We start from the raw sequence: 17,773 nt of genomic DNA on the forward strand, positions 1-17,773 counted from the left end.
AATAAAACATTTGTGATCTACTTCATATGAATATTTTAATTATGGAACATTTTAAATTTAAATGGTTAAAATTATGTGGTTTATTTTTTTAAATTAATTGAAAATGTTTATTTGATGGAAAATTTTTTCATTATAAAATAAAATTCAAAAAAAAACGATGGGAGCCATCTTTACGAATCTTTCTTGCATGTTGATCAATGAAGGTGTCATTTTCCTTCAGCATAAGAAAATGCAGAACCTTGAACAAAACAGCAGATGCAAGGAGAGCATGAGCGTTTTGTGCTTATAGCATAGTAAAGAAAACGAATATGCTCTTTGAAAGCTTTTTTGTCGATCAGTTGAAATCGAAATCTGACACAGAGTTATAATTTTAGTAACAAGATAATATGTCCTTTTTCTAAATCGTTGCTATGTTTAAATTCTAAATCTTGTTTATATGCAAGCGAATGTATAAACCAAGATATCTTTTGACAGATTTCGTTCAGAATTATATATATTTATGCATTGGATGCTAAAACTATTTATCAGAGTTTATCTATCTATCTCCTCATGTTTTAATTATTGTATTAACTTATACTCGAATATCCAAACAAGATGGATTACATATGAATAGATTTTGCAGAATATTTGATAAAAATATCTAGTTCCATTCAGCTCAGTATTAACGTCTGTTTTAAAGTAACGGTAGGGATATTTGAGACGGACGTCATGATTTTAAACCGCGGTCAGATGACGAGGACGGCATCTGAATCGGCACCCCCTCTGTTAGTTTCCACACCAAACCAGCGGCGTTTGGTACCTACGTATTTAACATGCACCAGACCAACTTTACACAACGGTTCTTCTGTGGAATCAGGTTTCGAACCTGAAACAATTCGTTCTGAAGTCGAGACCTTAACACCACACCACCGCGGTCCATAAAAATGGCTCGAGTGAAAACCACAGGCCAAATTTAATTCGCCTAGCTCAACGCATTTTTGAGTTATCGTATCATAGACAGACACTCGTAATTCCAGAAATGTGTTTTTCGAACACAGGGAAGTAGGTCTGAAACGTAAAGATTTGCCAAAATATCGATTTCGAATTTTTTTGTGGTTACAATTCCTTCTCGTTGTATATTTCGTGAATAAGAAAGATAAAATAACCTTCGATTTGTGTCAAAGTGGATATTAATGTCAAAAAATTCGGAATATTTATGAAAAAAGCATTGGCTTGTAAATTTGCAAACCAATATTAAAATTTTATGTAGAATTCAGAAAATTATTGGATTTTTTTTTATTTTATGATTAAATAGATTGATGATATTGCTAGAAGTTAAGACATTAACGCATGCAACAACAATCTTTGATTTAGGTTAATAAAGTTATTCACAATTTCCTTAACAATTTTTACATAATTTTTATAAGAAAATTATGCAAAAGTTTCAAACATGTCTATGAAATGAAGTCTACAGTTTAACGAATGGTATTTTCATTGATTATCTTAAAACCCATATATGTACTATATATAACGTGGAAGCATTTCGAAGCTTCTGATTACCAAATTATAAAGAGAAACAAGATTTTAAATTAATGTATAATAATCCCAAATAATCTACGATAAACCCTTGTTCTGAAGTCTGAAAGTTCTTGTTCTCTTGTTGATAAATTCTTGTTCTGAAGTTCTGAAAGAACATGATAGTCAATTAAAGTAATATCGTTAGTGCTAGTGCATGATAATATACAATTCAGCGCAAACGAAATATTAATAATCATTTCATAACATGAAATGATTGTTAACTACTTAAGATTAATCATTTATGAATCATATTAAAGCAACTCATGATCAGTTTTTAAATAGACAATGAGAAAAGGATATTTCATATTTCTGAGATTTTACATCAGATTAATCTTTTTTCCAAGAATATTCTTTATAACAGAATAAAAACACAAATAAAATTCTCGCCACAATAACTTTTATTCTTTCTGACATTTTAATTTTATTCTGACTTTTATTTAAAATGGAGAGATCTATCTTCGATAGGGGAAAAAAAATGCAATCTCGAAATTTCAAAAATAACAAGAGTCACCATTTGTGATCGAACAGGTCAGGGAGATTTCCATCAACAATTTTTGTGTGAGTCTTTGTCTGTCCTTTATTTGACCCAACCCTTTGTTTGATGACACAAGTCCAGGGATTGCAGCCGATGAACTCATCGGAACCGCATGATTCACCGACTTAAGCAAGAAGAAAAAGGTGACATTATAAATCTAATATGCTGTAATTCGGCACACAATATTCTTGAATTCTGTCTCACGTTGCATAAAAAAAACTTTTGTATGGAAAACACCGGACACGTGATCGCAAGGCCGGCAAGTCACATGAGAGTGGACAGTCTGGCAATTAGTTCACGTGTAGGCAATCCTGGAACAATCGAACACGAAATGAATGGAAGGGGTGGGTGGGTGGAGGATATTGAGGATTCTCCAAGTTCAAGATAAGAGAGATATGCATCTTCGCCATCCAGAGAAAAGAAATTGTTTTCGAGTCATGGGATATATCCTGATGACAGCCAATAACTATAAAACTTAAGGCGCTCGTTAGAGGGATTACAGAACTTTTTAAGAGATTCAGACTTGACCATTGGATTACTTCATTCGTAAGGTTTGCTCTGTGAGGTTGATATTTTTTTTTCTGTCTCTTTGAATACCGTTCACTGAAGAAATGGCTCCAACTAACGCTAAGTCTTTGATGAAGGACTTTCGTGCCAGTTTCAGTAAGATATTTTTTTTTGAAAAAATATTTCTTAATTTTGTGTTTTACTCATAAGCATGACTTATTAGAAACGAAAAGAGGATAGTTTTTGTTTTGTTATCAGAGCTATTTTTAAATAGAATCTTATTCATAAAAAATTTTAATTTAAGATAATATTTATTTTAAAAACTTTATAAAGATATTAGTTTCTAAATTTTTATTTTATGCAAAGTTACGAACGTTTTCTTATGACTGCATTTTATAGTTACTATTTCTATAAAAATTGAAATGTGAATTTATAATTATAATACGAGTCAATTTCAAATTACAAGTGCTTTCTAAATTTTGGTAAAACAATTTGAATTTCTTTTTGTACTTTCGTGTTGAATTTCTAAAAAAAATTCTGGCGAATGTATTAAAAAGTTCGAATTACTGTAAAAAGGAAAGTTATACTAGGAAGGCTAATGAGTATTTTGCTTGATCGGTTCTTATGTAAAGTATTAAATTCAGCACTCTACATGGCAAAGAATGAATCCGATTTATGTTAAACATTATGATGTTTCTAAAGAATAAAAAGCTGTTTCATTTAAATTTTTATCAAATTTTCTATGAAGTTGAAAAGTCTATTTTTGGTATCTTTACTCTTAATGGAACTGAATTTTCCATGACTAATCATTAAAACGTTTCGATATAGAAAAATCTTTTTTTATCCTTTTGGAAGGTTTTATGAGTATGATTTTAAAGTTATGATGTTAAAAGCATGATATGTTTTTTTTAAAAAATAGCAAATTAAGAATCTTTTATTATTAATAGATTCCAGTACTTTCAATTTTCTTTTTAGAAATAAGAAAATAAGATAGTTTTGGACTTTTAAGTATTTTCTTTATATGCAAAAATACTAAATTAAAAAAAAGTATCTGTGATAATTTATAATTTTATACAAATTTATAAATTTTTTTCCACGTTAAAACTAATGCTCGAAAACTTTTTCTTTTTGTAATTTCCTATTCTCTTGAAATCAGATTATTTTTTTTTTTGGATAATTTTTTCACTATCTGTTATAAATTTACCTAACAGCTGATTGAAAGCCAAATCTAAATATCAACTCACAGTATATTCCATCATGTATGCATACCAATATTGTTCGAAGAATCATTAGAAAATAAGTTGATATTGTGAATGCTGCAAAATATCTAAATAATATTAATAATGAAACAATTTATAAAAGTATGTTGCACTTAAATAACGAAAGATGGATTGATGGATATCAGGAATGATTGAAATTAGGTTTTTGTATCAAATAATAAATTATTTTTTTATAAGAATAATACTGATATTTATTGAAAAAATAGTACTATATTTCTTGCAAGCATATGTTGGTGTAGTACATTTATATTTTGAGTTTTTAATCTTATTTGGGGCCAATATAGAATTAAAAATCTTTAGTTTCAGTTTTTATTCTATAAAAATCAAATTTTTATACAATTACAAATTTTGGAATAAACGGCTTGATTAAACAGTTGACTAACAGTACTAACTTTTTAAACTTAATAACCCACAATTTTGAGTTGGATCTAAAGAAATCAAATAATTAGATTATTTATAATGGAAGGAATTTTTCTTTAATATTAATTAAAAAAATTTTTACTTTTGTAATCGAAAAATGATGACTTTTATTATTATTATTTTTTATTTTTTTAGATGGTTTCACTTGTTTGTTTTTTATTATTTGCTGTAAAAATAAAAAATAAAAAATTTGGAAAATGCAATATAAAATTCTATCCATTTTTCAGTGCAAATTCGCATATTTTTTTTCAGAAAAATATTTCAAAAGATTCTTATTAATATTTAGAAATGTTAATAATAGCGAACGAATGTACTATGCTCTCTGTAAAAAAACAAAAACAATTCTATCAGGATGCATATTTTTTCTATAAGAAATTGTTTAGGAGAACAGAAGTTTAGAATAGAAGTTTAATTTATGAAATTCTTTTTGGGAATGTTTGTTAAAAAGTTGAAGTGAATTTATTTCAAGAGTCTAGCTTTATTTATAAATCAAATGGATTTGTTTTAAAGGGCCAAAAAAAGTAAAGTATATTATTAAGTGAAACTTAATAAAGTACATTATTGTTTTTCTTAATAACTAAACAAAGTATAGTTATTAAAAAAACACTGAATATTTTTTTATAAAACTTTATAGTTGTTTTTTTAGAAAAAATTGAAACAAATTTAAATTGAAAATAATCCAATAATTAAAATTATTCTTTTTTATTGATGACCATTTAATAAAAAAATTGATTAGGAGAAGAAATTCTTATTCAATTTGAGTTTGAGTAGTTTTGTATCAAAACTATAAAAAAAATCCCTGCATTTTGTAATATTTTTTCCTGCAACTTTTTCAACGTCTGTCGAGTATACGTTTTTGTTTACAATGAGCAGAAACTACCAAAATTTAAATTGATGTTTCCAGATAAAACTTTCATCTTTTGTTTGGCAATCTGCTTTTGTTTAGGATGAGAGAAAAAAAAATCTTTGCATTATAGAAAAGCAATTTAAATTAAGATTACGACAGTGAAATGAATTTCTTCAATTTTTTTCCTTATCTTAAGCTTTGAAGCAAGATATTTTTTTTATATATTATTTCTGATTGCGTTATAAACATGATGTTATAATATTTAGAGTTATTTTTAAAAATAGCTTTTGCTTTTAAATGTTTTTAACGTTTTCTACAAAAGCTGAAGCAGTTATTTTTATAATGTCTTGATTTTATAATTTAAAAATCGAAATTCCCTTATTTAGAATAAAATTGAAGTTAAATGCTCGAAATTCATTTTACAGATTTCTGTATGTTTTCCTTCCATGCTTAAAGGGAATGTCTTTTTACCAACTTATTACGAATCAACGAACAATTTCATTTACATATTCATTTTTAAAATTGTTTGTTTTACTCTGAGCGTAAATGCCACATATGTGAGTTGAAATTAAAAACATGTCCTTAACTCCAAGAGGCGATAAATTTTTGATGCCAGGCCTGAAGCAAAAATTAAAAGTTGTTAAAATAAATATTCTTGGCATGCACAAAGAATAACCTAATTTCTAACAAACCCATCTTTCCGGAAGAGATTGGGCAGCAACGCCTTTATATGTTTTCTTAAGTACTTAACAGTGAAAAAGATAAAATAAAATTATTTTAAATGGAAAAAAGGAAAATAAAATTTCTTTTACAACTGATTTAAAATGATAACATAAACATTATCGGTTACTCTATAAAATAAAAAAAGTCACATTATTTTTAAAATAAAAAAAGTCACATTATTTTTAAAATAAAAAAAAAGTCACATTATTTTTAAAATAAAAAAAGTACATTTTTTGTACAGAACTTCAATAGTACACTATTATCGCGTAAAATTCTAGTTAACCCAAATTAGATAAATGCTTTTTATTTATTTATGTTTGCAAATGATGCATGAAACAAATTAGAACGTTCACTTTTAAGAAATTTTATTTATCTCAGAATTAAGAGATAAACAACATATTAGATCATTCATATTCTAATATCGTATTAAAAATTATGTAACACAAATATTTAATTAACTGAAATTACTACAGTTTGCTTTTTTTAAAATTTGGTCTTAATTTAATGATATTATTTCAAAGGTAACGTTTTTATTTAAAAAAAAAAAGTAAAGGAAATCACAATAAAAAATGTTGAAATTGAATTATAAAGCAGCATATTTTTTTGATAAGTTCTGAACTTAATTAACTTAATTTTTCTTTTTGTTTGTTGCATAAATCTGATATTTAATTCATTTCAGCGCCATTTTTTTCTGTGAAAATTCTTAAACTACTTTTTATTGCTTCTTTGCTTTAATGGAAATATATTCATATCACAAATATGTTAAATCTTATTCAAAAACAATTGAAATGTTTTTCTAATAAATAGTATTAGCTTATACAATTGGTTTCAAGAATGCTCAAAAAATCAATCAAGTTTTATTTATTTAAATTTGCTCCAATTATAAATTTATACTATATACTATACATTTTCACGTCTATAGGTTTGTGGAAATGAAGTTATTATATTATTATTTCATTTAGAAAAGCTAAAATTACTTGCTAATTTTTAAAATTGATCCTGCATATTTAGAGAATAATTATAAAGTTAACAAGGTTTTTTTTTATCTTTTAATGTGATAAAGTGACATATTGCTCGGACATTTTAATTTGAAGGAGGATGCTTAAAGAATTCTTCAGAAATATGATTTCTTTATAAACATACTCATTATTTAACATCGTCTCTATTAAAAACGATACATTCAAACTTATTAACGATATTATAAACTTTTGAAAAAAATTACTATACTGTTAACATTAAAGCGTGTTCATTCTGTTATTAAAATATCATTTTATTGATAATATTTACAGACCTTTGAAAAAAATACATATTACTTTGTTTTCCAAAGTTGATTCTCATTATAAAACATTTTTAAACCAAAGCCAGAAAAATCAGAAGTTTGTCCAAAGTAATTCATGATTTGCATTGGTATTGCATTCGGAATAAATATTTATATTCTTCCCATTTTTATCTGAAATCATAAACGACTCACAGGACCATTAGCGTTGTTTTAAAGATTTATAGTTAGTTCTTCTTGTATTATTTTCCTTTTTTAAATCATTCATTTCCTTTATTTTATTTGTTTGTATGAAATGTTGAAACATTATTATTCGGAAAAAATAGACAGATGCGATAAATCAAACAGCAAAACATTAACATTTAACGAAATGCTAATACCATTGGGAATTTTTATGGAGGAGTGTATGATTAATCATATGTGGATTAAAATTAAAATTTTAGATAAAATTAATTTCATCTTAAATTAAAAAAAAAAAAATTTTAGATTATACAAAATATTGATTTTATCAATCAATTTTCTTGGCTTTGATTTCTTCTCAAGTTTGTGCATCAACCTTATTTTACTTTCCATTCTTTTCTTTTCGAAGAATGGTTGATCATGGCTTATATAAGAACAGACAAAACAGAGAATAGAATTTAACCTGTAAGTACAGTTTGTAAAATAATAGAATAGCCAAAGGGAGAAATAGCGTTGGGCGAGGCCTTAAAAATGAAGCCTACGCATTATTCGAATAAGACTGCACATTCATCATATCGAAAATTGCATTGGAAAGCAGCTGTAACTAATCCTTTCTACATATTCACTGGTGACATCTATATTTATTTCCAAAATAACTCTTTTAAACATAATCAATTTTTGAAAAACAATTAACAAATTTCTTCATTTGAATACGAAATTTTTAATTATGATATTAAAATTATGTGATAATGTTTTAAAAACGATTACCCCATTTTCAACATTCAATTAATGAAATTTAGAAACAATTATTTTCTTTTCCATTCTAAGTTGTTTTATGTACTCACCGCAACACGTGCCACCTTATATTCTAGAACATCTAATGAATTATTTTATTGAAACCAATTTATAGAATAACATTGGTTTTATATGAATAATCAAAATATCACAGAAACATTAACAGTAGCTTAAAATTTGTTATTTAAATACTGATAAAATGTAATAAACATATGCAGGACTTTTTGTTGAAAAATAATTCGGACTAAGAAAAGCTTTTGATAAAAGGGAAAGGGCGAGTATAAGATTTTTTTCCGTTTTTAGCCGACGTTTCTTTCCATTTCTGGGCAATCAAGAGATGATGAGAATTAATTTCATTATATAGGTACCGATTACTTTTGTATTAAAGTTTGAAATGAAAAACAGAGAACCGTTTGTTTTACTCATTTTGCTACCTTTTTTTTTTTGCATTTCACAGGTATCAAAACAGAAACTTATGATATGAAAAATATGAAACACAGTTGTAGCATGATTAAGGTTGATTTCCTATTAATTTGGATTGATTTTGAAATATGATTCTTAGAAGGAGCATTTTTATTTGTACTTTTCGAATCACTGATAAAATTTTTTATTCAATTACTGATTTTTAACACAATTCTAAATGTGCATTAAATGATTCTTTTTCTTTTAAAATCAAGTTAATGAATAAACTTATTTAACATATTATAGTAATATAACAATTTTTTTAAAATCAATTCTTAACTTTCTAATCATCAGAAAAACAGATGACCTCGAAATTTTTTAATAAGAACGAATCAATGTGTGTAAGTATAGAAAAGAAATGAAAATATTTGGTTGAAAAGATAAAATATTTAAATAGTAAAACAATTGAAATTTTGCAAATAATTTTCGATATTTATTTACTGAAAGTACAATTTTATTGTTATTTGTCTATATATTTCTAAATATTTTTCTGTACTAAAAATATTAAAAATTTTGAACTTATAAATCACATAAGGTAAAAAAATCATAGATATCTTATAAAACATTTATATATTTCAAAATTTATTTTCAAGTTTCGAAAAAAGAAATAAAAAAAAGAAGCGCAAACATAAAAATTATTCATATAATAGTCATTTTACGAATATGATTAATTAACCAAAAAAAAAAGTAACATATATGTAAAAAAAACTTTTCTTTGTCTTCATTTACTGGTCGCATTAAAAAAAATAAAATCTAACAATTCCATAAAAACTTTTGATATTACAACTAGGTTTTTATATTATATTTCAACAGTAAATGTATAACGAATTTTTACTTATCTAGTACAAATTAAATGAAAAACAAATTCAGCATTAATGAATAGGCTGAAACATTTCCTCCACAAGAATAATTTTTAATGCAGCACCTACAGGCATTCTAAATTCAAATCCATGCCTTTTCACGGTTTGCTATAAAATCGAATGAAATTTATATAATCAAATTTACATCTTTTCAAAAATATTTAATTATGGAAGAAATTAGGCATTCAATGAAAAAAAAATCGATCTCTAATGCATTAAAATGTCTTCAGCAATTGAAATAGCTTTTAATCGAGCAAAATTCTTTCATGCGTGAAGATATATAATAATGTCAAGGAGAATCCAATGATCAGATTAAATATGAGCATTTAAAGGAAAAAAAAAGTCTCTATTTGACAACAGAAAGAATGCAGACTCGCTCGAGGTAATCACTTTTACTTCCCACTTACGGTATTTTTTTTAATAACCTTCGGACTTCAGCTTCAAAATGCTTAACAACTAATCATCTGCAGGTTGTTTCCAACTCGTATTCATCTTCTTCAACGATAATAATTACTTGCGTCAAAACGTTAGGAATTCGCTTGTACCAGTTATAACTTTTTTAAAAAGATACGTTACGGTAAACGGCATTAAGGTTATTTTTTATATTTCATTTTTTTAATTTTCAGATGTCACATTAACTAAAAACATTTTTGATAGCATATTAAATTATGACCTGTTTTGGGTTTCAAATGTAAACAAATTATGAATCGAGGTTTATAATTCAGAATTTTGTGTATATAATAAGAACGAACAATGAAATTTCAAATAATAGAATTTAAAGATAGTGTCAATGAATATTTAAAAATTAAATTGCCTACAGAAGCATATCATAGAAAAAAATTTAATTGTTCCATTTATGTTTAAGGAAGGGATTTATCCCGAGGAGCTGCCTTTGTTGATTGGCTGATTCACTGGAATTATTGATTTCGTAAGATTTAAATTGGACTTTTTTTGTATATAATTTATTTTTAATAGCTCTATCAACAAACTATTTTAAATTTCAAATTTTCATTTCTTATAACATCTCTAATTTTTCTGTTCATTTCACCTAAAATTTGAAATTTTATTTTAAACGGGAAATAATTAAACTTCAAGTAATATAATAATATTCTTATTAAATTGAATCGCATTTTAAAAATACATGATCGAAAGAATAGTCATTGAAAATTGAAGTTTTGCATACATTACAAAATATATTTCATGATTTACGTAGTATATCAGAGAATTATTCAATTAAAAATTCTCTAGTTCAATAAAAGAGACAATAATATAAAAATGTTATGCATTCTGTTAATTCTAAAAAAATAGCTTCTTAAGTTAAACTTTATCTCCAATTGCCACAATGTTCAATAAACTTATTCAAACTTGATAGATTTTGGCAGCAAGCTGGTTCTCTGAAGATAATGGTTATATTTAATTTCAAATAGATTGCTCAGACGAAATTTGATATTAACGATTCCGACAATCAGAAATTTAAGCTGAGTTATTTAGTTAAATATGAATTATATCAGTTAATTTAATTGTCTAATATTTGATCTGTTTATTGTGTACATGAACTTTCCTATTAGAGATCAGTTCCATGGCATAATAGCATTATTAAAAACGTAAACCGTTTTCTAAATTTAGCAGCTCTGTAACTTTACTTTTCCATTCCTCCTGTAAACTACATAGATACTAAAATGAATTCTACTATAACTTTCAATAATGGGAAAAAAATCACAAGACCAAATATTTGATGAAAGAATGAAAAATATTTGGGTTTAATTTACAACTATGAAAATATTGTTGTGAAACATACTTAAAAATATCTCAAAAAATTAATTAAATCTAGATTCAAGATTTTTACACGAACTAAATTGATCTATTTCAAAAGATAATTTTTGTACTTTTAAACAGTATAAACATAATTCTTCTACTTGGATTTTTTCGAAATTTAACCCGAAAAAACATCAACATCTAGCTTAATTTTTAATTTATTGAAATTTTTATTAGAATTAAAAAATTATTCTGAAGTGAACATTCCCACCTTCGAAAGTATATTTGTACCAAATTTGGTGGTAACTCTAGGTTAGCATATGCATATAGATGCAAATAAGAAAAGAGTAGAATGGAATTAAATATTGAAGTTTATTTTAGCAAAAGTATTTGTGAGATATAGAGAAAATACACACCGTATTTCCAATTTAAAATAAATGAAAACGAAAAGGTGAAAAATAATTTTGTTCACATTCTATTGTTCTGAATGAAAATTCATAAAAACCACTTTCTCATAGAACAGTTCTTATACAAACGGAGAGATAATTTGATTTGAAATCCAAGCTTATTTCTAACTTTGAATTATGAATCCATTTTCCTAAAACGAAGTTTAAGTTTGATTTTCAAGGCGTAAATATAATGTAGTATGGTTTTGAATCTGAACATTTAATTTTTATTTCTTGAGGCAAACTAATTTTTGTTCTTGAAAATTAAAAATTAAAATAGTTATCAACTTATATTTTATAAATTTTGATATGCCTTTTTGCTGTAGTATGGAAATAATATTTTTATAAAAACAACAAAAATAAATCAAATTAAGAATGCTTCTTTGAAATTAAAAGAAATTTCCTAAATTTTAAAAAAAATTCAGACGCATTAATAAATCTATCAATCCAAACACAAGCAAAAATAATGAAATAAACTATTCATAAATTAAATTTTAAGTATGTTAAAATAATAAATGTAAAAACTGTATAAAAAAAACAGGAAACATTCGAAATGCCTCCAAATTGAAAAAAATGACAAAGAAAATAATTCTTTGCATATCATTATCCATAGTTTCATAAGTTACTTACATTAAGATAAAATCCTCATTCCAGTTTTTCGACAGTAATGAGAGAGTCTTGTGATTTCTACGTGCAACACGATATCTTTCATGCTAGATGCAATCAACAAGTAGCTACGGTTGAGGTATGCGTTTAGAAAAACAGGTATTTTGGAAAAAGCGAATGCATAAAAAATAAGCTGGATGAAAGCCTCTTTCGTATGTTTCTTCAGGGCCTTTGACCGCCGAGTCGCGATTACTTCACTCAGGTATAAAATGACTGCGAACTACTTATAATTAGAGAACTGCAGCTTTACAAATGTTTCAGCTTGCGTGCATCATTTATAGCTTAAAACATGCCTTGATTTTAGTTGCATTACATATTATTACCCCTTTCCGCTCAGATATAATAAAGCCTCAAACTATCTACGATTTTCATTTTAATCTAGAAATTGATTCAGACAATATTCAACAAAAATTATTTCTTCCAATAACATTAAACTTTTGATTAGATTTAATAACAATCCATGCATATAGAAATATTGCAGTGCATATACAGTTATGAAATATAAAAATTTTCAAACAATTCAAATGTTACTTATAGAGAAATAATTTAAATTATTGAAAAACATTCATTTGAATCGGGGCAAATAAAGTTAAAAATTAAGATTAAAATTCTAAAAAAAAAAAGGCTTAAACGACTTAGAAGTAAGATTTAATTTAAAGTATTGCAAGTTATTTCTAAATTGGCTCCTTTCCAAAGCAGTAAATTGACAGATATTTTCCAAACTGATGTATAAACAAACAAAAAAAAATCTAATTTTTGTTTCTGAAAATACCAGTATTTAAAACATTTATTAAATATTTCCATTAAATTGAAATGAATTTTAATGCTGCCTAAAATTTCACTTGATCCTTATAATTGTTTTGAATCGAAATAGAATTGCTTCAAAATTTTACTCTTTTAATTATTAAAATTCAGTGAATATCCTAATTCATGTTTATACTCGAAAAAAAAATCCTTTAGTTTTTTTTCTAAGAAATAAATTTATCACTTATGATAAATAATTTGAAAGATTCTGAATTTAAATCAATAAAAGTTGTTAATTCAATTCAATCTACATAAACTACTGAAAAATAACACAATAAATGTTATAAAACTCTCTCATCCTGTAACATATAGATATGCCTTTTATAAAGTGTTCAACTTTATCAAATAAGAATTTCTTTTCTTAATGTAGATTTAACCTTGATCTGTTCCCAAACAAACTTTCTAATGTCAAGATTTTTTTTAAAAAAAGTGCTTTTATTTAATTGATTATTAGGACTGCGAAATAATAATAATTTCTTAAGTATATAAGTGATATTCGAATAGCATAATTATAAGTTTTAGCATCATTATCTATTTGTAGATTCAAATATTGATATAGTTAATAATTCTACTTATATAATAAAATATACACTAATATAAAATATTTTGATTAAAGATAAATGCTTATATCCTTTCAATGGCATGTAACTGTAAATATTTCATTGGTATATCTATTAAGCATGATTATATCTTTTAATTATTCCACATATTCGAAGAAACTTAAGTTTTAGATATATCTCAAAATTTGAGGACGAATTCATTTATTTTTAAGAAATAAATAAAATTTTGAGCTGGTTGTTTCGGTAATTTATTTATTATTAAAAGAAAAAAAAAGAAATTTAATTATTTAATGAATGGCATACACCGAAAAATATTTTGTAAATATAAATTTAATAAACTATAGATTAGACTAGCTATAAATATTTAAATTATGAAGATCAGAATTAATTGATTAAATCAGTATTAATATCTATAATGTGCAGTGGATTCATTTTCGGACATTTATCGAACATTAACTTTTAAACTCAGTATTTTAAACATTCATAATCTCATTCTTAGAGCATAAAGGATTAACTTTTTTATGAAAAGGGTTCAAAGAAAAAAAACAACACTCTAAACAATGAGCTTTTCGTATTATTTCCATGCCACAATAAAAGATGAATTTTTTAAAATACTTGTCTAATTCTCTGTTACAAATTTAGAAATATTTCTTTTATGAAATTTAAATGAATTTTATCTAATCTCGGTTTTTAATTTAAATTTTTTTCAAATATTTTTCGATTTGTGTAAAAATTATTACAGAAATGGAAATTAAACACTTAATTCCATAAAACCATATGTTTGTCATAAATAATCATATTACTAAAATAAATTGATGAAAGTTTAATTATTTCCAGATGGAAATTGAAGAGCACAAGAAAAATACAAATAAAAAATTAGCTTATTTAAAGCGAAAATGATAATATATATATATTTTTTTATTTCGATAAAATCCAAATGCGACTAAAATAAACATTTGAAATATAAATCAATTAATATAAATTTTAAATTTCCCTTTATGATACTTCATTTTATTTGTTTAAACAAAATAATTGCATCTGTTTTAAACAACAGAATCCTTTTCCATAAAAAAAAACAGATTTTCATCAAAATAATATGCATCGAAACAAACATTCACAGGATAAAAATTTCTTTGAAATTCATATCTGTTCAATCGCACTGAAGAGACAATAAGAATGTTTAGCATATAAAATCTATAGATGCAAACTTTCGAAATACAATTAAATTATCAAAGAAAATCGCACACAATTGTGGAAAAGAAAGCTATCTTTAAAAATCAATGATAATCAAAGTCAGCTTACCTTAGCGGCTTCGCATGAGAGAGCGATGTTATCTCACGTGAGTTCGATTGATAGTGTGAGACTTCGGCTGAAGAATTAATTATTCTACTACAGAAACGCGAAGGTCGTCTGGTCCCAGTGAAACCCGAATGCGTATAAAAGTGAGTAGAAATTCCGATGCCTGACCATAGGTTTACGTCAAAGGTAGATCCCGGCTCACCAACAATTTGGAAATTGTTTTTTCTTTCTTGGAAGACTGTTTTTTCTTTTTCTTCTTCTTTTGTAATCATAAAGGAAAGGGTAGTCTCACAACTGGTTTCCTACAAACTAGAAAACGGAATGACGTGAAAAAATTGTTCCAAAACGTGTTACAAATCGTAGAAATAGAGGTCACGCGAAGTGAGAAATTAATTGTAGAAAGAAAAGCCAGATAATTGTAATTACGTTGGGTTTATCAATTAGAAAGGGTTTAATGATTTCAACTGTGCTCTTAAGTCAATGTAAAGTTTAAAAAAAATGAAGGTAGTATGCATATTGAATTGCTTTTTAATAATAAAACTTGTTAATCAGATAAGAACAGAGCAAATTGGAGAAAATAATTCATTGTAATGAACATTTAATCTTGTTTATTTAAGTATTATTTCGTTTTTTTTTTAAATTATGGGAAAGTCACTTTAATAGAAAAGCGAAAAAATTTATCAGTTCATTATTAAAATAACACATTTAAATTAAAAATCTCCTAATATTAAATAAAAAGCAAATCCACAGAATGATAATAGTAGATTTGAGCATTAGAAAACATGCTACAAAAAGGGTTATTATATTTTTATGCTACTACTAATCAAGATGAATGTATACGTGTATTGCAATCTATAGGCCAGACTGTTTGTCCATCAGATAATAAATTTGGCACATATATATTGGAAATACTGAAATACTGAATGAGCACTTCAGAATGACTTTTTTTGAAATTTTGATTAGAATTTTAACGAATTGAAAATTAAGTTGAATTTTGACGTTTACCGCAATAACCCCCAAAAATATTGCAGGAAAAAATGACTTTTTCACCATTTAAATTTTTTTAAATCGTCTTTTTAATGATAACAATTCAAAAATTGTGCAAATTTTTCCTTTTTTAACAGTTTTTTTGCCATATTTTCCACAATAAATTACATTGCTGGCCTGTAATTCAAACTGCTCTCATTGTTTTATAAAATATATAATCGTGTGATTTGTTTCCATTGCTAAGAAAACTTTATTCTGTTCGAAATCAATTCAGTTTACATGACGAATAAGAAAGTGAAGTTACAATACTGAGAAATCTATAAGATATATGAACCTGACATTCTACTGTTTTTAATAGCGCTGTGATGTCTTGGGACTAGTATACATTGGAATGGCTCAGGTAGACAACATAACATACAAAAGGCAATTAAAATAATACAAATTTTAATGCGAATTATGGGATTAAAAATATACTTATCAGATTAAAAAATATATTAAACAGGGATCGATCAATCTAAAATAAATTAAATACTCAAAAATTTGGATTATAACCTGTAATTATTTTACAAGTATTAATACAATCACTTAATTTTGTATCTTTTCAAAACGAAATTAAAATACATAAATATAAGAACATGACAACAACTATAAAGAAACTTACATGGTACCTGAACTTTTTCATTCTTTTTAATAAAATTGTTACAAAATAAACATGCGTTTGAAAAGTATTTCATTTTTAGACAGAAAATGAAATTTTAAAAAGAGTTACTTTGACTTTTTCCTACTCTTCGGTGTCTTCATACCAAAGATTTCAGAATTTTCTGATGAAAAAATTTGCTCTATTTAAAAGCAAAGAAAATTATTTCCTTACAAAGAATCGTTTTACCGAACGATGGGTAGTTGAGAATTGCGTCTTTTACAAATGAAAAAATAAGTTAAAATTACTTTTCCTTATGTGAATTCGAAGACTTTTCGAAAATTGCTCCTATGTTAAATGAGGTTTTAGAAACCTAAGTAGTAATTTTAAAATAAGTTGAATGTAAGAAAAGCTACTAAAAATGAAAAGGGAATTGGAAAACATTGTTCACCGTTTGAATCACGTGATCTGGAAATTCCAGAAATAATTTTCTAGAATCGAAATTGTTTATACGTACATGAAATTCATTTTATAAATTATAATAATTTATAATATTTACCGAATTTTTCATTGTTTCAAAAACTTTATTTCAATTTTTAAATTTTTTGGCATTTATTAACTTAAAGCTTTTTTGAATTTTAATTTCAAATAAATTATTGAATTAAATCACTTAATGGCATAGATTGAAGTAAATAATCAATTTTAAAACATTAGGACTTTTCTCATCACCGTGAATAACAAAATTTAAAAGAACGCAAAATTTAACTTAACATGGATATTGCAGTATTTTTTGTATACAAAATAAAATCTTAAAATTAATACTTCATCTAATTAAAAATAAATTTAATCAGTTTTTAGACAATATCGTTTATAATTCTTTTGATATTGAATTGAGGAGGAAAAAATTCGTTTTTAGGAAAAAATTCCAAGCGATTTCGTTTGGAAAGAACTGACTCGCAAAATAAATAAAATTTAAAATAATACTATTTTTTTATTTTCAGGTGAAAATATCCAAACAATAATTTTTTTTATCTGAGACTCTTTTTAACAGAATTTTATTCAAATTCTAGAAATAACTACAAAATTTGTATAAATATAAAGAGTTAATTTTAAACTATAACCAAAAAGCTGCTTTCAAAAAATAGTTTGCTTTCTCTAAATATTGGCTTCTCTTGCT

The 17,773-nt window shown here is 25.4% G+C and overlaps 2 protein-coding genes across 3 annotated transcripts in view; one reads left to right on the forward strand and one right to left on the reverse strand.

Annotated features, from left to right (window-relative positions):
• Window positions 1-16,757, reverse strand: part of LOC129983989 (SEC14-like protein 2) — a 113,410-nt gene extending 96,653 nt beyond the window's left edge. Inside the window, exons 1-2 of one of the 2 annotated variants that reach the window (XM_056093726.1) lie at window positions 16,621-16,757; window positions 14,976-15,281 (exon numbers count right to left, since the gene is read on the reverse strand). The gene's annotated coding sequence lies outside the window, so the exon portion shown is untranslated. The remainder of the gene's footprint in view (window positions 1-14,975; window positions 15,282-16,620) is intronic. The other variant, XM_056093727.1, reaches the window with a different exon arrangement.
• LOC129983988 (SEC14-like protein 2) overlaps window positions 2,552-17,773 on the forward strand; it is a 48,348-nt gene continuing 33,126 nt past the window's right edge. The window contains exon 1 of the mRNA XM_056093725.1: window positions 2,552-2,755. Coding sequence (XP_055949700.1) covers window positions 2,704-2,755 — 52 coding nt within the window. The 5' untranslated portion in view covers window positions 2,552-2,703. The remainder of the gene's footprint in view (window positions 2,756-17,773) is intronic.

The sequence above is a fragment of the Argiope bruennichi genome, chromosome 9 (genome assembly GCF_947563725.1).
Source record: "Argiope bruennichi chromosome 9, qqArgBrue1.1, whole genome shotgun sequence".
In the NCBI taxonomy this organism is placed as follows: Eukaryota; Metazoa; Arthropoda; class Arachnida; order Araneae; family Araneidae; genus Argiope; species Argiope bruennichi.